Here is a 16,748-nt window from a genome sequence, read left to right as displayed (position 1 = left end):
CAATTTGAGGTTCAGATCGGCATTCAAATAAAATTCAACTCTCAATCGATCATCGCCGAACTGCGGATAATGGTAAGTCTTGGAACAAATATCTTCCCACATATGCACGTTGGCCTGGCAGACTTGAAAACGACTGGCAGGGGCCGACTCGCGGAAATATGCATATAAAGTGGGGATCATGCATCTCTGCAATACCAAAGACTTGGATGATGATATTATGTAATATCGATCCCTAAAAACACATGCTTCTTTATGTCCCCTAATTAAACTTGGAATCGATCTGGACGGATCGATTGAGACATATTATAGTTGTTTTGGTCTTTCAATCCTCTTTATCATTTCTTACAGAATGTCTATCAGCAGCCGCAGTTGGCAGGTTTTGATGGCTGTACTACTCATTTTTGAACTCTCCATAGCTGCTGTCAAATCCACTGAATACAATTTCGGCGCTTTAATGCAAACATGATAGGCAGCTCGAACCGGTCAGAGTAGACTTCTTTTTAAATAGGTGCAAGGGTCTTTATTAAGTAAAAAGCTAGCTAGGTACATTATGATATCCCAGAAAAAGGTGACAAACGAAAGGTAAAAGACGGACACAGAGCATCAAGGCAGCTATCCGAAGGGGCAGGCTGATCTCATTGAACTGGAGAACGGACCCTTGCTTGGGCTTGTGATGTACATATATGTACGAGGTTTTCATATGCCGGAGTTTCCTTGTGGAGAGTGCTTGAGCTTACAGAAGGGAGCCCAGCGCGACACAGGGAATAGCAACACCAATTAGGTCACCGTTCTGTTGACGAAGTCAGTTTTGAATGCTGTGGGTACGCGAGGAATTTGGAGGAACATACAGCGTTCGAGCCTGTGTTCTGGCAGCAAGCAATGTTCTGCTTGCACTTCTGATTAACCAGGTTTTGGAGACCTCCCTCAACGAGGTCGACAACGGGAACTGAGGAAGCGTAAGTAAATGGTTTATGTAAATGGTTTACTTAAAAGCCCATACCGTTCAGGCTGAGATCATTGCACTGGCCGAAAAGGCCCAGGCCGTCGCCGCCGGGTCCGCCACCAAGGGCGGACTGCAGAACACCGGCCAGAAGACCAGAGTTGGTGGTGTTGATGTCGTGGGTGTAGGTAGACTTGTTGCAGCAGCTGACCTTCGCGTCGTTGCCACACTTGGCCTGAGCCTGGCTCAGAGTCATGTCCTTCTTGACGGGGAAGATGTTTCCGTCGCCTCCAGGCTGGGGCAGAGCCACGGCGGTGACAGCGAGGAAGAACGCAGTGGCAAAGAACTTCATTCTGATGGTTGATTGGGTGCTTAAAGCGAGGAAGTAGAGAAAAAAGAGTAGAGGATGTTGAAGAAGAGAGTTCTGAGTTTGGTTGGGAGGATGAGCTGGATGATGAGAAACGGTCTTGGACTGGAAACCCGAGAGACTTTATATGTTCTAGATTTTTACCCCTATACTCATCTCTGTCGCCTGATAAGTTTCCTTCACTTTCCAATCGCATTAATGTCTTGGTTCTGCATCTTCATATCACACTGCAGACCCTGAAAATCACTAGATCCGGCCAGTCTGCTCCTGGCACTCGTAGATTATTGATTATTTGGTGGGTACGGAAGGCGCTGTCTGTGCTTTTTCTCTTGGCAAGAGAAACCAGATGATCTGGCGTAGACTAGTACATGTTCAACCCCAGGCTTGGCGCTGCAGTTGTTCCTGTCGATCACTGCCGGATGGGTCAATGTGTTCGCGATTGATCCTCACAAATGCCGAAGATCACACTCATTACACAGACTGATTAGTCAAACTATTGAAAATGGCTGCATTTGATTTCTTTGAAGGTCGGCGTTCCTGCAGGGGCAATATTTGCTTATTCAGGGAACACGAGTGGCGTTCCCGCGATCAGTGGTGTTATCACACATTAATCTGGGGTAATTGCACCATCGAATGGCCAGTAGCCACATGAATAGTTGGATTTCACTTTAAGATTTTGAAGTAGTCAAATACTAATGTCGTTAAACATATAAAAATGACAACCTGATTTTGAAGACTTGGGAGTGCCCGTTGCGATTGACTCGACAATTTGCAATATGCAGGGTTCATGCACTAGTTCACCTCCTGCAGCACACATATTGCTAGATCACATCAAATACCGACTACCCTTGGCAACATAGGAATCTTGTTGGGACTAAGAAAAAATAAGAACTTGATTTACGTGTCACCTCAGCAGATCGTAGTAATTTGGTCAGTCCCAGTGCTTTCTTTTTGTGGCATCTCGTAGACGAAATAATTCCATTGGCTTCACCTTCCGTTGCGAAATTCATGATCGCACTCTTTTGCGAGATAAGTTTGTCGATCTGTCACACTTCACGGTACGAGGCTGCCAATGTTGAGCTGCAAGATGTTGGCCTATGTTCCTTGTTTGAGGCATCCAGATGAGCTGCAAATCTTACTGCCTGTGACGCTGACCCTATTAACCCACATGAAAAGATGATGTTCAATCGATTGTCTCCACGTATACTTCAAGCTACCTAGGTTTCAACATGGGCATTCAAACTCCTAAGGGTTGGTATGCTCAGCTTCTCCGTACATTAACATATAGATGCATACTTCCAACATTTTAGGGGTTTAAATCAACTTCGAACTTTATTCAAATGTTAGAGATTGGCCAGACTTGCCGGAGATTGATTCAGATTCAGCCTTTCAGCCAACTTTTCCAGATGTCTATTTCCGTCTTTTCTCTAAGGCCTTCAAATATCCCCAACACGAAGCGACGCCCATATTTTATAATTGGACCATAATGAAAACAAAAAGCGAACGTCCACTGGAGAACAAAGAGGAACTGAAATTGAATTTTGATGGTTGAAACCCCACATTCTCACTCTTCCCGAAGGACCTTGTACATCTTACATACACATAAAGTTATCCAAACATTAATATGATTCTTGTAAAAGAACAGAGAATTACACGGACAGATATATACGATGAACAATTAATAGATACTTGCACTATTATACTGACACTCTAACGTTTAAATGTTGACATCGATCAAGAATGAGCTAGGTAGCTTCCAGAGACCTTCAATTGTTTCAAGGGTGATGATGTAAATCACGACGACATAGCTTATTCCAAGGGTGTTTGTTGCCTGGAGTGATGGACTTTGGCCATTAAGTTTGAATCATTTCTATAAGACACAACCCGCACATTTTTCTACCATCCAGATGTGTTTATATCATCTATATCACTGGAATCTACGAGGCTCAGGTCGAAGGTGAATCCATGATAATCTGGGAATCTGTAGGGAACCGTTGGAGGCTTCTGAAAAAGCAAAAATGTTCCCTTCATCGCATTTCAACCCTTCAACATTTTTAATCATTTTAAATTGATGTTCCAACACACTCAAGTGCTCCAAGCTTGCCCCAGGTATTAGAAAAAACGCGCAGCCGTCATGGTCGAAACTGTTCTAATATGCCGAACGATTAGTACGTCCTGTTGAAACCTTCTTTCAACACTGCTCAAATCCAACGACCCTTATACACCCCGTCGCCAATTAAACCCCATACTAGCCCAGTGAAAAGAATATTGTCAAGAAAATCAAAACACCCGCGACGCCGACCGAGAAATTAAGGGAGAGGCACTTTGCGGATGAGCCTGCCGAACGTGATACCCTCATAAAGAAAATTACGTACTAGTAGTGATGTAGCACGTTTTGTATCGTCCAGATGTCCGATTCATGGAGTCGGCTAAACAATACGTATAATCCTGTAAGTTATTGGAACAAATCCTCTTCTTGTACCGAAACCACCACTTTGAGGCCCCAACCATCCTTGCCCCCTATCCAATGCTTCCGCTTCCCCACTTTCACAATCTTCTGTACGTCGTGGCTCAATTCCTCTTTGAGATGGCTGGGGTCATAGTCGACTTTTTGAATCGCAATTTTCAACTCCAATCCATGTTTCTTCCCTTTTTTGCCAAGCCCATTCGCCCAACGGGCAGAGGGAACAATCCGCGGTTTGGAAGAGTCGATGGATCCGGTGGGATACAGTTGATTGAGAACAAGTCCCAATTTACCGATATACCGTGTCCACCAGACCTCTTCTGGTGTGAGGATCCCTTGCAGATGAGATTTTAACTCCACATCGCGGGGCGGTAATTCTCCGCCGTAGCGTTCTTGAAGCATCAAGGCTAGAAGCGCTCGATGTGAGTGGGGAATCCCATGGGTTGATGCAAGAATTCCAGTGCTGGTACTATATAGAGCCGCGCTAGATGATAACTCCTTAGGCATGGTTGCATGCACATAGAGAGCGTTGGCAAAAGCTTGAATCAGATGTAAGGTAATGGAAGATGGTACCGAGTGGTCGTTTGTCGGCCGCGGAAGGGCAGCGAGCATCAAGGCAGCAATTGAATGAGCCGATGGGGTTGCGTAACGTGCCGTCGCGACTTCTAGGGGATCCTGTTGACGGACTACGGGGAGCATTTCTCGGAAAAGGACGCCTTCCCGCACACCACCTTGACAAAAGTGTGCTTCCTTGATCCCATGCGGCAATGATTCGGCCAGGACATTTACAAGGAACGCGACCGATGGAACCTGTTTTCGCCGTCGATCAGATACTCGGAAGATCTCGTGTGCGGTGCGGGCCACCTCCTCCAGGGCCTTGGTGTTTTCGAAATCCGCCTTGAGTGCTGAATATCCATTAATGATGGAGATGGGATAACTTTGACCCCGAGTTTGATGGAGACACAGGAGCAGATAGCCCCATCCACGGAAGCCTCCACCGGACAGATAAAGCGGGAATCCCCCCTGCGACCGGGCCTTTTCAATCATACTCTCAGGGATCTCGAGACGGTCAAATGCTGCCCGAAAATTGCCAGCCATCTCATCGCGAAAATCGTTCTTGGCCTTTTCTGCTTCACTTTTGCTTTTGCCCCGTTTCAAATCCGCCAATTTCTGTGTCAACGCCGCCGCTCCATAGGGAAAACTAACTGAGCCTCGGGGACTGATACGGACATTACCCGCGTGGGAAATGATCCATGTCATTTGCATGCTACCTCCTCCCAGGTCCAAGGCGAGGCCTTCCACGTCAGAGAAGCTGCTCGCAATACCCCATGCCCCAACAATTCCTTCTTCCTCCTTTGGGAGCATCTCCACAGTAATGCCGGTCGTTTTGCGTATTGCATCGGTAAACGCTGCCGAATTGATAGCGGTTCGAGTTGCTTCCGTAGCGATGAGGCGGATATTGGCGGGCAGAACACCGATTTCCACACAAATGATCTGAAAACGAACAATTGCACTCACGACTCGGTCGATGACGGCTTGGGGAATTGGGATCCGGTGGCCCGTGTCGGAGTCGATCTGCGCCTCATACAAAGAGATATTGACACGATGGAAATGAACGGTGGGAATCACCCGAGTGGTTGGGCTCGCAAGATCCGAGATTGAACATCGTATGCCATTGCTGTGGTTGTCAATGAAGGTTTCGCGTCATGAATTGAGGTTGACACCCTAACCTTCCCAAGTCCACTACAGCACGCAAGTGAACATTCCGGCCAGGAGCATTTTCCGCCATTTTCAAGCTGTGATCGCATGGGGTTTCGTTTCCACCGCCCATATTGAAAGGTTATCAGATTATTGCGATGCGCATGGAGGCGGGGAAGAGCATCACATCTGCGTTACAATGTGACATCATCTCACCGCCAACATTTGTTGAGTGCCTGAATAATCAGGCTGAAGAATTGAGCCTCGTCTTGATTCGATGCTTCAAGTATTATGCCGCACCCCCTATAGCGTTCACTGGAACCCCCCTTTGTTTGAATTTCGGTCTTACGTACCAATGTGACAAGTTCATCCTCAGTCAAGGTATCATTTTAAATCACCTAATCGGTTGGCTCACTTCCTCTATATTCAATATTCAGTCATTCGTACAATATCATTCGTGAACGTATGGTGTTATATTTATCAACAAATGCAGTACCATTTGCATCTGATCATAGAGAATAATAACATCAAGCCAGAGAATTCATTTCCGATTGCGTAAAAAAAAATTACCATGGATAAGCAAAGGAACCACGGCTATCAGCCACATGAGATAGACAATACCAACAGCCAGTATCAGGCGTACCTGCTCCAAGCCCAATGCGATGATCCCAGATTCAACCCGCGGTAGAACACCATTAGATTCCTGATCAGTATTTGCTAGCGCTTCGGCCATTTTACAGGCAGCACGATGATTTATTTTCTCCCAGGTCGTCCCTTCCGCTTGCTGTCGGGCTGCTGTTGCAAGCTTCCTCCGGAGGGCGACGTTCTCGGACACCTCACGGGTTAACCTAGTAAATTGGTCAACATCTTGCGATGGGACAAGGAAGCCGCTGTGACCATGCTGAATAATGTCGGAGGGTCCACCTTGGTCCCGAGCAAGAACAGGAATTCCACTGGCCATCGCCTCTAGAACGACGAGTCCGAATGTCTCGGTTATAGAGCAATGCAAGAAGATATCAGCTGACGCGTAGGCACGAGCAAGACATGACTATACAGATGTTAGCGGATAGTGTTCAATTTGAGACGGGTATAAACGATACCCCAGCAAGGAAGCCAGTAAAGACGACATGATTGGGAATTTCGGAAAATAGTTGTTTCACGTTGTGCTCGACGACCGGATTGCGATTTCCCCCGACAATGAGCAACTTGAAGGGTATCCTATCCGCTGCCAAACGGCTGGCGACCTGTGCGAGAAATTCGAATCCCTTCTCCGGCGCAATCCGACAGACGCAGATAAGAATAATTTCTCCATTCGGGGCAATCTCTTTACGATAGATCTCATCTCGCTGGCCGGGCGTGAAGTGTGCAGTATCAACCCCACGACCCAACTGTTTAAGGCGGTCGACGGGGGCCCGAATGTCCTCGAGATAGCCACGAATGGCGGAGCACGGATAAAAAATGGTGTGTACAGCTCGGGAGCGAAAAAGAAAGCCTTGGACGATTCCCAGCAGCCAGACCCCAAATCTGTCAAGTGGGAATGGGAGCATAATTTCTGCATAGGCCGAGAGATCCGTTTGGAAATTGAGCAGAACAGGAGGTGCCGATCGTAGCTGACGAATCTGTAACAGCAGCTGAAAGCATAGTGATGCAGGGCTGGCCAAATATATTATATCAAATTTCTTGACGAAAATCTGCTTTATGTGAAATGGATAGACAACCTTCAAGTCCGGATTATAGGGCAGGGCGATTCCAGGCAGCTGAATTTGGACCTGCTTAGCAGCATCACTGAAATGAGGTGCAACCAGGAAGACATTTGCGCCATGATCTCTCAAGTACTCGACCAGATAGCCAGTGGTGCGACTTACTCCATTGACCGGGCCCCAGGATTCTGTCACCAGCAAGATATTCTTGCCTTCCAGGATACTGGGGAATAGATCACCTGTTTCCTGCAACGACGCAAGCAATGGTTCGGATTCGGACATGATTGAACATTTTCCAAAAAGAAAGGGAAAGTGACTGATAAGGATAAAACTTTGTATGCGCGTGAACTAAATAGTCTTTGACTCTTTGGTAGCCCTGCGGCCCGCGGATGCACGTGCCGTAATCGGCCGCTGAGAAGGCCCGAAGTATAAACCAGTAGTAATCAGTCCATCCTCCGCGTGCATCAACCTAACTCAACGACAGGGACAATACTTTACACGGTTCATGATAACCTTCAATATTCAAGTCATGAGGGAAGAATAATTCATACCAAATGACTTTGGGAAAAAAGGAGAAAACAAGAATGCAATTTTCACTCTTCTGGCGATCCCCTTTATAGACCTTTCCATCTTCTTCTTCCTTGACTAGGTGGCCTGAGCCGTGAGCACATCTTTCTCTACACAGACAGAGTACCGGATTTGTCTAAATTGTCCACACACCGAAGCTATCATGTCATGCGACGAGATCCCCATGGATATTCTGTTCTCCGAGAGCGGCGAGTGCTCCACGGCACCGACCAGCGCGAGCGCAAGTCCACTGTTTCGCCCATCGGACATTGATGACCCTAAGCTGGTGCTTCCTGATTCAAGCCCATCCAATGAAGAACACCAGGGAGCATATCCGGTTGAGAACGTGTGTGTGATAGGCGCGGGTTATGTTGGTAAGCATCTCACTATACTACTTCTATTTCACCATTAACGTCTTGGCTCTTGCAGGAGGACCCACCGCCGCCGTTCTAGCGATTCATAACCCTGCCATCACAGTGGAAGTTCTCGATCGAGACCAGAAGCGGATCAAGCAATGGAATTCGCCGCATCTTCCTGTCCACGAGCCGGGATTAGACTCCCTCGTCAGTGTTGTTCGGGATGGTGTGAAGAATGACAACAATGACCTCCAGCGGCAGCGGAATTTGTATTTCACATCCGACTCTGCACGGGTGATAGCCAAGGCCGATATCATCGTCATTTCAGTGGGCACCCAAACTAAAATGTTCGGCGTGGGTGCGGGGTCTGCTACGAATATGACCGCCTTTGATGGTGCCTTGATGGATATTGCAGCTTATGCGAAATCGGGTACCATTATCGTGGAGAAGAGCACGTATGTGATATTGAAAATGACTCCCAGAGAAGAATATTGACTTTCTCCAGAGTCCCCGTTGGGACAGCGGACCGAGTGAGAAAAACGGTAAGCTTATCCAATCCCTCCTGGTCTCGTTCATAAAGTCTCTGACCTAGAGCCTAGCTTGCCGCCCATCGTCCGGGGGCCTTTTTCGAAGTTCTGTCGAATCCTGAGTTTCTTGCGGAGGGATCCGCCATTGAGAATCTCATGACGCCCGATCGCGTTTTGATCGGATCGACTGCGACACCCGCTGGCCGGAAGGCCGCTCGCACACTGGCCAGCCTCTATGAAGCCTGGGTTCCAACAAATCGAATCCTGGAAACAAACACGTGGTCATCTGAGCTTGCAAAGCTTGTTGCCAATGCCATGCTGGCTCAGAGGATCAGTAGCATCAACTCCATCAGTGCGATCTGTGAGCGAACCGGTGCGGAGGTAGATCAGGTGGCTAAGGCAATTGGGATGGATGCCCGCATTGGGCCACACTTCCTTAAGGCTGGACTAGGCTTTGGAGGCTCCTGCTTTCGTAAGGATATCGCTAGTCTGGCATATCTGGCGGACTGTCTGGGTCTGGATGACGTGGCTGTCTACTGGCGACAAGTTAACCTTATGAATGAGCAACAACGAGATCGCTTTACTCGGAAGGTTATTCAGCGCTTTGATGGGAACTTGGTTGGGCATAAGATTGCAATGCTTGGTTTTGCTTTTAAGAAGGTTGGTACATAACGCGGCCATTATGCTTGACCAGGCTTGGTCGCTGACTATTTCCAGGGTACCCGAGACACTCGAGATTCGTTGGCTGTGGATGTTATTCGATTGCTTCTAGAAGGTAAAATTTCTTCCGTAACCTTCGATAATACCATTACTAACTTGATGTTCAAGAACGACCGGCGGAGATTACCATCTTTGATCCCTATTGTCGCGAAGAAGATATCATGCGGGAACTAGGTCCCGGAATCACAGAGATAGGGACTGTGAAGGTTCACAGTGACCCATATCTTGCCTGCTCGCTCGCACATGCAATTTTACTGGTGAATGATTGCGAGGAGTTTCGCTATACTCCGACAAAGAAATCCACCTGGAGCATCTCCCCTCAATGTATGGATGACAAACCCACCGCCACCGAGCCTCTTGATTGGCCACGTATTGCATACAATATGGTTGAACCCAAATGGTTGTTCGATGGACGGGGAGTGTTGAATGTGGTGGATTTGGAGAAGCTTGGCGTGCGTGTCGATCGTATTGGGCGACGCACAATTCTTTGATTCCTCTCTCCCAGTTTGATATTGCGATACCCCTTTTCCCATGCTGCTTAAATTACTCAACAAATACAATGATATAGATGAAACTTAGATGGATGCCATTTAGTGCAAGTAGACAAGTATTGACAAAGTATATTCAATGCTCGGAAAGACTACTTTTATTTGATTACTTTAACCTCAAGACCCACTTCCTTAGATCAATGTTTTTGGTAAGTGAAACAGGTCAAACTCCTCAACACTCGATTCGTTCCAGGGTCTCCATACCTTCTCAAAGTCTTGCTGCAGTAGGTTGTGAACTGTTGCCCAGCAAATGCGTGGAAGCTCCCTATGTGCTCCACAGTAGATCTGGGTGGCCTGTAATCACTGAGCTCTCATTATTCTCACTGTCGAGATGCGACCTAGATTCATGGAACTGATCAACGAGATATACGAAATAGAAAGGCATTGAGATCTCAAGGATATCCAAAATTTCGCGTCGGCAACAGATCATCACCATGGGTTCATTCGAGAAAGTGGCAGGGACATGACACAAAAAGGAGGAAAATCAGACCTCGGCAGCAAGACAGAATAATACCTTGGTTTCGGTTCAAGAAACATCAAATCTGGCTGCTGTGAAGTCGAATCCGAATTGAATTCTCCCGTGGTGCATCACTCCAGTATCATGTCGTACACGAAGAACAAAGAGTAGTTTAACCGCTGCATCCTGGTCAACGGACCTGATGACCCAAAATTGACAAGTATGGTCAGCAATCGAGGAGTGCGCCGGGCTGCCACGGAGATCGGAGATTGGATTGAGTTTCGAATCATCCTTTCCAATCAGACATGATGGGAGGGTTTCCTGGCCCAAAAGAATTCCACAAAGCATGGTCAGCGACAGATAATCCTTGGAACATCGTAAGAGCATCCGAAAAGTGGACGATCAACAAAACCCTTATATTCATTTCATTGCCTAAGAATACATGCACGTAAGACAGATTGATGGCGGCTATACATTTCAGAGGGAGATGAAGGATTGGACAAAGAACAGCGAGAGATATTGACCGCAAAACATTCGATCGGGGAGAAAACTCCGACGAACCCAAGGTCTAGAAATTTCACAGCAGCATTCAAAGATAATTATGACTTCTGCCGGTTAATAAAGATAGGGGCTGGCCATTTGAAGGACAAAAAAAGGTGATGAGGGTCGAAATTGATGTCACAATTTATATTTTGATTCTGGAGAAGCATGTTGCGAGCGAGTCCGGAGTAGCCTCTGAGATCTCGGCTGAAGCATCCATGCACATTTCTGATATAACGACCGTGCAAGAATTACTGCATGATCACAGATCCAGCATTGCTGTCGAGACAAATCATCTTCCAATTCCTAACAGTGAATTCCAAGGTTCAACGTGTATATCGAAGAGGTTGGAAGTAGTCACTGGTGCAGCCCACAGCGCGATGGTAAAAATGTTTACTTCCGGTCTCCTATATGAAGTTTCAGTTCAAGCTGACCAAGAAGAAATCGTTGCTCATATGCACCGTCTCCGTAGCGGGCGAGTCGCGCTGGCGATGCATCGATGCCACAAGCCTAGCATTTTTGCTCTGAATGGTCTGCTGTCGGGTTTGGTATGACAATGAACTTGCCAGCTGCCATTCGGTTATTTCTAGCTGTCATTTGTGATATCCCATGTGGTAATTAGGCCTCTGGGATCTGCCACGAAAAGAGCAAATATGAATTCGTCTTCACCAGCCGCGGCCTTGAGTATCGAATCCCGTGCCTCATATTTTCTTCCGCGGCTCATCGGATATTCTTGTGCTGTGTATACCCTTGATCACGACCGGTGGCATGCTCTCCCATTCGTCCCAGTATTTCGGTGATTTGTTCACTGAAGTAATCCCCGAAGCGGGAAAAGTCCTTTCGCATGCGGCGGAATTGGCCCAGGAGATCGCGGAAAATGTCAGCCGATTGGCTTCTTCCATGAGCCGAGCCTCAATGTGGGAAGGCCCAGAATCACCCGAATCCGCACATCTTGAAGTCGAGGGTGATTCACCATATGATTGGCCAGCGAGTGAGCTTTGTATGGTATTATATATCAGCTAGGAGTTTTGCCTGTAATGACTCGCTTACGTCACGACAAAACTATAAACAGGAAGTTGGCTCATTCTTTGACAAGCGCACGCCTCGCTTCGACTCGAACCTGGAAAAAAGTTCGCTCATTTACCCTTAGTGGCCAGAGATCGACATCACACAAGAGGCGACTGTGTCCAAAGGATAGAAGCTAGGGAAATGACAGATTACGGGTGGCGGGGCTTCAGTTACAAAGGTTACTGCGAAGTAATGGAGTTAACACATTGGAATGATATTTCATTGGTCTCAACTGGATTTCATCGAGAACAAGCGAACTTGACGCTGCAGATCCGACACCAGTAAACCAGGAGAAGGAGGATAAGACAAATCGAGATCGCCACTCGATAGAAGTGGCTGGGTATCAAGAACAAGAAGAATAAAAAGGCTGCGGATTCCTTATCCGGCGCAGCTTGCAAAAGCCGGGCAGTTCGAAGCACGACGTCTAGCATATGAAGGAAAATCAAAGGAACAGAAAATCATAACAGCAAATAGATCACAAGAACACATGCCCCGTGGCGCAAATTGAACTCCTTAACCATGGTCGCAAATCAAGATCGTCGAAAGACGGGAAATAAATGTTGAAAAGAGAGAATTGAAGAGACTGCAGCCAGACCTGCTGAGCGCAGTGAGCCCCTAGGGAGGAGATCGTGGGATCAGAAGGTACTCCAGTTCCAATCACGAGGGACGCTGGCAGCCACATCGGGAGTCTGGCCCAGGTTGGCTTGGAGAGCGGCACGGCCGGACTCCTGGCTGGCGTCGAGGTCTTGAGTGGCATCCTCGTCAATGCTCTTGGTGTGCATGTTGTTTTGGATCTTGTTCAAGCGATCAGTACGAGTCTCCTCCCAGCGCTGATGAGCACTCCAACAAAGGTCGCAGGCCCGAGAGGGAACCCCCTCGGGATGGAATTTCGCATCCTGGTCAAGTGGAACGATGTGAGGGGTGTGCGAGGAACAAAAGACGTGACCGCAGTGGCGGCAGTGGTGGCGACGCAGGAAAATGCCGAAGGAGGAACGGCAGGTAGGCGAGTCACAATTGGGAGAAGCGGAGTCCGCCTGTAGAGAGGTATTAGCAACCAGGTTCCCGACCGTAATACATATGAATACAGTGAGGTGGTGATTGAGCTAGAGAATGTGCGCTCGTCATGCCCTTGAAATGACGTGCTTGCACACGACATTCTTGAGACCAGATACGCCATTCACACCACCGAGTCTTATAAGAGAGGGAAAGCCCGTCACCGGGGGGGGGGGGATTATCTTATTTTTTTTTTTTTCGTCATCACTTACTTTCCAGTGATCCCGAGTGGGCAAGCCAGTCACCAGGCCCAGGTGTTCGGTCTTCATGAATTCATGTTTGCTGATACCGCTGTGCTTGCTCTCCATGGTGGAGCGACGACTGATAGGTTCATCCGAGTCCTCGTTCAGACTGTCGAGAGAACCGTGCGCACTGCGCGGTGGGGTGATTGGGGAAGACTTCTGAGGGCGCTCAGTCGGTCGCAGAGCAGCAGGCACATACAATGGGCCCTTGGGAGGGCGCAGCTGGCGAGATTGCAATGGAAGTTGGTGAAGGGCAGTCGTAGTGAGACGAGGGGAGGTGGGGGAATTATTTGAAGGAGTGGTTGTGTTGGAGTTAGTGGGAGAAGGTTGGCCATAGACCGAGATCTGGTTGGCGGTGCCGGGGGCGGTGGCGGTCATGATGTGAGTAGCCATTTGGGGGAGTTGGAGACACAGGAGAGGAGAAAATGAGGAGGAAATGAATTTGGCAGAGTAGGAAGTTATGGAAGTGAAGATGAAAGTAAAGGTAAAAGTTAAAGTAAAGGGGAGAGGCAACACATAAAAGTGATGTCGTGGGGCAAAAAGGGCACACGAGGCAAAGTGAATTAAAATGGACGGTGAATGGCCGGAGATGGCGGTGGAGCACGGGAGGAGCGTTGAGGCTAGTATAACCAAGGAAGGTGGGTTTTGGTACGGAGAGTAGAGTACGGAGTTAGGGAGTAGTCGAATGAGATTCTTGAAGAGTTCACGATCGGAGAAAGATTTCAGTTAAATGGCTTTTTTCCAGTAGAAAGGGAAAAGATGAATTCATATAGAATGTCAACCCTGGGAAAGAGTGGCAACTTGAAGCTACTTAATACTACTAGGTACGGGTACGACGCGAATTCGTTTTGCCGTCAAACTCCGAAATCCATTTACCCGTGACAAAATAACTTACTTTTCGAGGCTCACCGATATTCCCATTTTCTCTAAATATATTGACCGCTTCTTTATACATTATCAAATGTTGATTGATTCCTTGAGTACTGTCCTCCCGTACTCCGTACAGATCTTTTCTGACATGCAGTTTATGCAGTCCTCACGCATGATGGGTTGCCGCATTGAGGTCTACATTCCCTCTCCACCAAGGGATCCGCAACACTCCAAAGGCCCCACTGGAGCGCTGGAGTTCGTGGAGTTGACCCATCAGATACAGAAACCGGAACAGCGGATCATGATCGATCAGTCTCCCTGCCATTGATGTATTCTATCGTATCCTGAAGATAAGCAAATATGAAGTCAAATTCCCAAACCTGATACATCATCATCTTAGACTTACCTTGATTCCGTTTTCACTGTTTGTCCTAAGGTTTACGAGTGGCGCTGTGGAACCAATTAGAAAAGGTGGCGAAATTTCTTGGTGCCCTTATCAGAGCCATCTGATTGGCTTACAAGGAACACGGCCCAGTGCGGAGATCTATTGATCCAATGAGAGTTACATGCTTACAGTATCCTGCATGGAGAAATGCTCCAGAAGATTGGAATGTTTCGGTCCTCGTCCGAGCTTCCCTCCAATTTGTCCTTTAGCTTCAGATTTACATGTTTCGGTGTAAACACTATTATTTGATGATTATTGACAAATGGGAATCCTTCCGCGGAGAACCTAAGTACTCTCGTTCGCAGAGATTCACATTCTAATATCCGCTACGTGAGCCGGCCCGGAAAAACGAATAGTACTCTCATGCCGAGGCCATGAACTCCTCCACAGCTCGGTACCAAGTCAAGTACGGAGTACTCTCCTTCCCAGTCGTACCCAGTATCCTATGTTCTACCTCTATGTACGGAGTAGTAACTGGCGTGCCGTAGTGTGCGCTCTGGTCAATTTTTATTGAACGAAGTGAGCAATTTGGCTTATTGTTGCCTTGTTGCCTGAGGCATAAAGCCCTTCTTACGGAATCAACTGACCCTCATTCCAAATTGGATGTTGACGAGTTATCACATGACTTAAGTCCAAGAGTTCCCAGTGATTTTCGATTACCTAAGAAAATAGCTTATTCAGCATTGTGTGGTAAGTATTTTACATGGTGCATGGATTAGGACTAGACCTGCCAATATAGGACCGGAAAAAAAATATTCTTGTCCAAGTCCCATTTGCCAAGATCCCATGGGATTTACTAAGCGAAATGGGATTCCCATGGGATTCCCATGGGATCCTATGGGAATCCCAGCTAGATCCCATGCCCCACATTTATTGCATAATTGCCTATATAGGAAATGTATAAAATAATGTAAATTACAAAGGTAATTTTGGCTGTTTTGTCTTTGTTTCACTTTTTGTTTACTTTCTGTTTACTTTATTTTCACTTTTTGTTTGCTTTATATATACTATTTCTTTGAATTAATAGTAGAAATTTTCTTAAAGAAGGGCATAAAAAGGTAGGAATATCCTCTGATTCCCTTTTTTTCTCCAGAGCTTCAGTATGGCGGACCCAGTTACTCATTGGGTTAATAACCAAACCCCTAACTTTAGCTGGTGTATTCATAGTTTTCGCCATTCTATTTCGCAGTATAATCCTGCTGATGATCGACCCTTTCGGATTCAATGTCAGATAAGTGGGGTTAATACAGCACGTTGTGATGTGTGCTTTCGGGATGCTGATTCATGTGATATGGTAAGTGAGGATAAAGTGAGGTTTAAGTGAGGATTTAACCAATTTTAAACTACTAGGTCCCAGCAATGATGATTGGAGATAGTTGGGATTTAAACCTAATTCTTCAGTGGTGTGACTATTTTTGGGTTAATGAGGAGGAATATGAAGATGAATTCCGAATTGAGATTGCAGGTGCAATTCTGGACTTGGCAAAATGTTTTAATGCCTGTATTAAGGCTCATCTTGCTGCCTATGATCTGAATATTCGCAGAAAGGACTTAGCAGTATGTATTAATTTTCTAGTGATTCCTTATAAGTTTACTAACAAATCATAATTCATAGGAAAATCTTAAAAATTACGAACTTGTGGTTAACGGTCGGCGGCTAAATAATGCTCAATTTACTATTTCGCCAACACCTATCCCACCAGCTGTGACAGTTTCAAATGAACAGTGGCAAGATTTTCGAATTAGATGCTTTTTACGCCTAACTTGGGGTGATAAGGGATTTCATACCTGGGAGGCAGCAAAAAGAAACTTTAAACAGGATGTGACAGACCTTCTTCAGATGGACTATTGGCCAGCTACTTATAATCCCTTACTTGCTGCCTTCCCAGTTGCTATAGTTGATCCATTTTAATAGAGCGAGAGGAAAGTGAGAGGAAAGTGAGGAAAAAGTGAGACAAAATATATTTTTTAAAAAAAAGCGATGATTTTATAAGCTTTCTAGGTTTAAAGATATATATTTAAAGAGTATCTCTAAGAAACCATGATTTTAGGTAAAATGGGATTTTATTGGGATTTTCCTGGGATTTCCCATAGGAATCCCATAGGAATCCCATGGGATTCCCATGGGAATCCCACTAGAGCCCCACAATATCTATAATTAAGCCAATCAGGGATCTTAAATAAAG

The 16,748-nt window shown here is 46.6% G+C and overlaps 5 protein-coding genes across 5 annotated transcripts; 1 reads left to right on the top strand and 4 right to left on the bottom strand.

Annotated features, from left to right (window-relative positions):
- Positions 1-733: 733 nt before the first annotated feature.
- Positions 734-1,292, bottom strand: N7520_004330 (hydrophobin family protein; the record flags this gene model as incomplete). The annotated part of the gene is made up of 3 exons (XM_057138264.1): positions 734-790; positions 849-946; positions 1,001-1,292. 3 exons carry the CDS (start codon positions 1,290-1,292, stop codon positions 734-736), a joined length of 447 nt encoding a protein of 148 aa, XP_056996471.1.
- A 2,470-nt stretch (positions 1,293-3,762) lies between these two features.
- Positions 3,763-5,602, bottom strand: N7520_004329 (putative transcription regulator (RTG2); the record flags this gene model as incomplete). Its single annotated transcript, XM_057138263.1, has 2 exons — positions 3,763-5,449; positions 5,502-5,602. The coding sequence occupies 2 exons, from the start codon at positions 5,600-5,602 to the stop codon at positions 3,763-3,765; spliced, it is 1,788 nt and encodes a 595-aa protein (XP_056996470.1).
- Positions 5,603-6,010: 408 nt separating this feature from the next.
- Positions 6,011-7,451, bottom strand: N7520_004328 (glycosyltransferase family 4 protein; the record flags this gene model as incomplete). The annotated part of the gene is made up of 2 exons (XM_057138262.1): positions 6,011-6,517; positions 6,570-7,451. 2 exons carry the CDS (start codon positions 7,449-7,451, stop codon positions 6,011-6,013), a joined length of 1,389 nt encoding a protein of 462 aa, XP_056996469.1.
- Positions 7,452-7,899: 448 nt separating this feature from the next.
- On the top strand, positions 7,900-9,830 carry ugd1 (UDP-glucose dehydrogenase; the record flags this gene model as incomplete). Its single annotated transcript, XM_057138261.1, has 6 exons — positions 7,900-8,110; positions 8,166-8,547; positions 8,598-8,634; positions 8,692-9,279; positions 9,337-9,394; positions 9,448-9,830. The coding sequence occupies 6 exons, from the start codon at positions 7,900-7,902 to the stop codon at positions 9,828-9,830; spliced, it is 1,659 nt and encodes a 552-aa protein (XP_056996468.1).
- A 2,757-nt stretch (positions 9,831-12,587) lies between these two features.
- On the bottom strand, positions 12,588-13,625 carry N7520_004326 (FYVE zinc finger domain-containing protein; the record flags this gene model as incomplete). The annotated part of the gene is made up of 2 exons (XM_057138260.1): positions 12,588-13,055; positions 13,218-13,625. 2 exons carry the CDS (start codon positions 13,623-13,625, stop codon positions 12,588-12,590), a joined length of 876 nt encoding a protein of 291 aa, XP_056996467.1.
- Between the last annotated feature and the right edge of the window lie 3,123 nt (positions 13,626-16,748).

The sequence above is a fragment of the Penicillium odoratum genome (assembly GCF_028828045.1).
Source record: "Penicillium odoratum strain IBT 22623 chromosome Unknown utg000004l_segment0_segment0, whole genome shotgun sequence".
Lineage (NCBI taxonomy): Eukaryota > Fungi > Ascomycota > Eurotiomycetes > Eurotiales > Aspergillaceae > Penicillium > Penicillium odoratum.
Note: the sequence above shows the minus strand (reverse complement) of the source record. Positions and strands in the feature narration are given on the sequence as shown.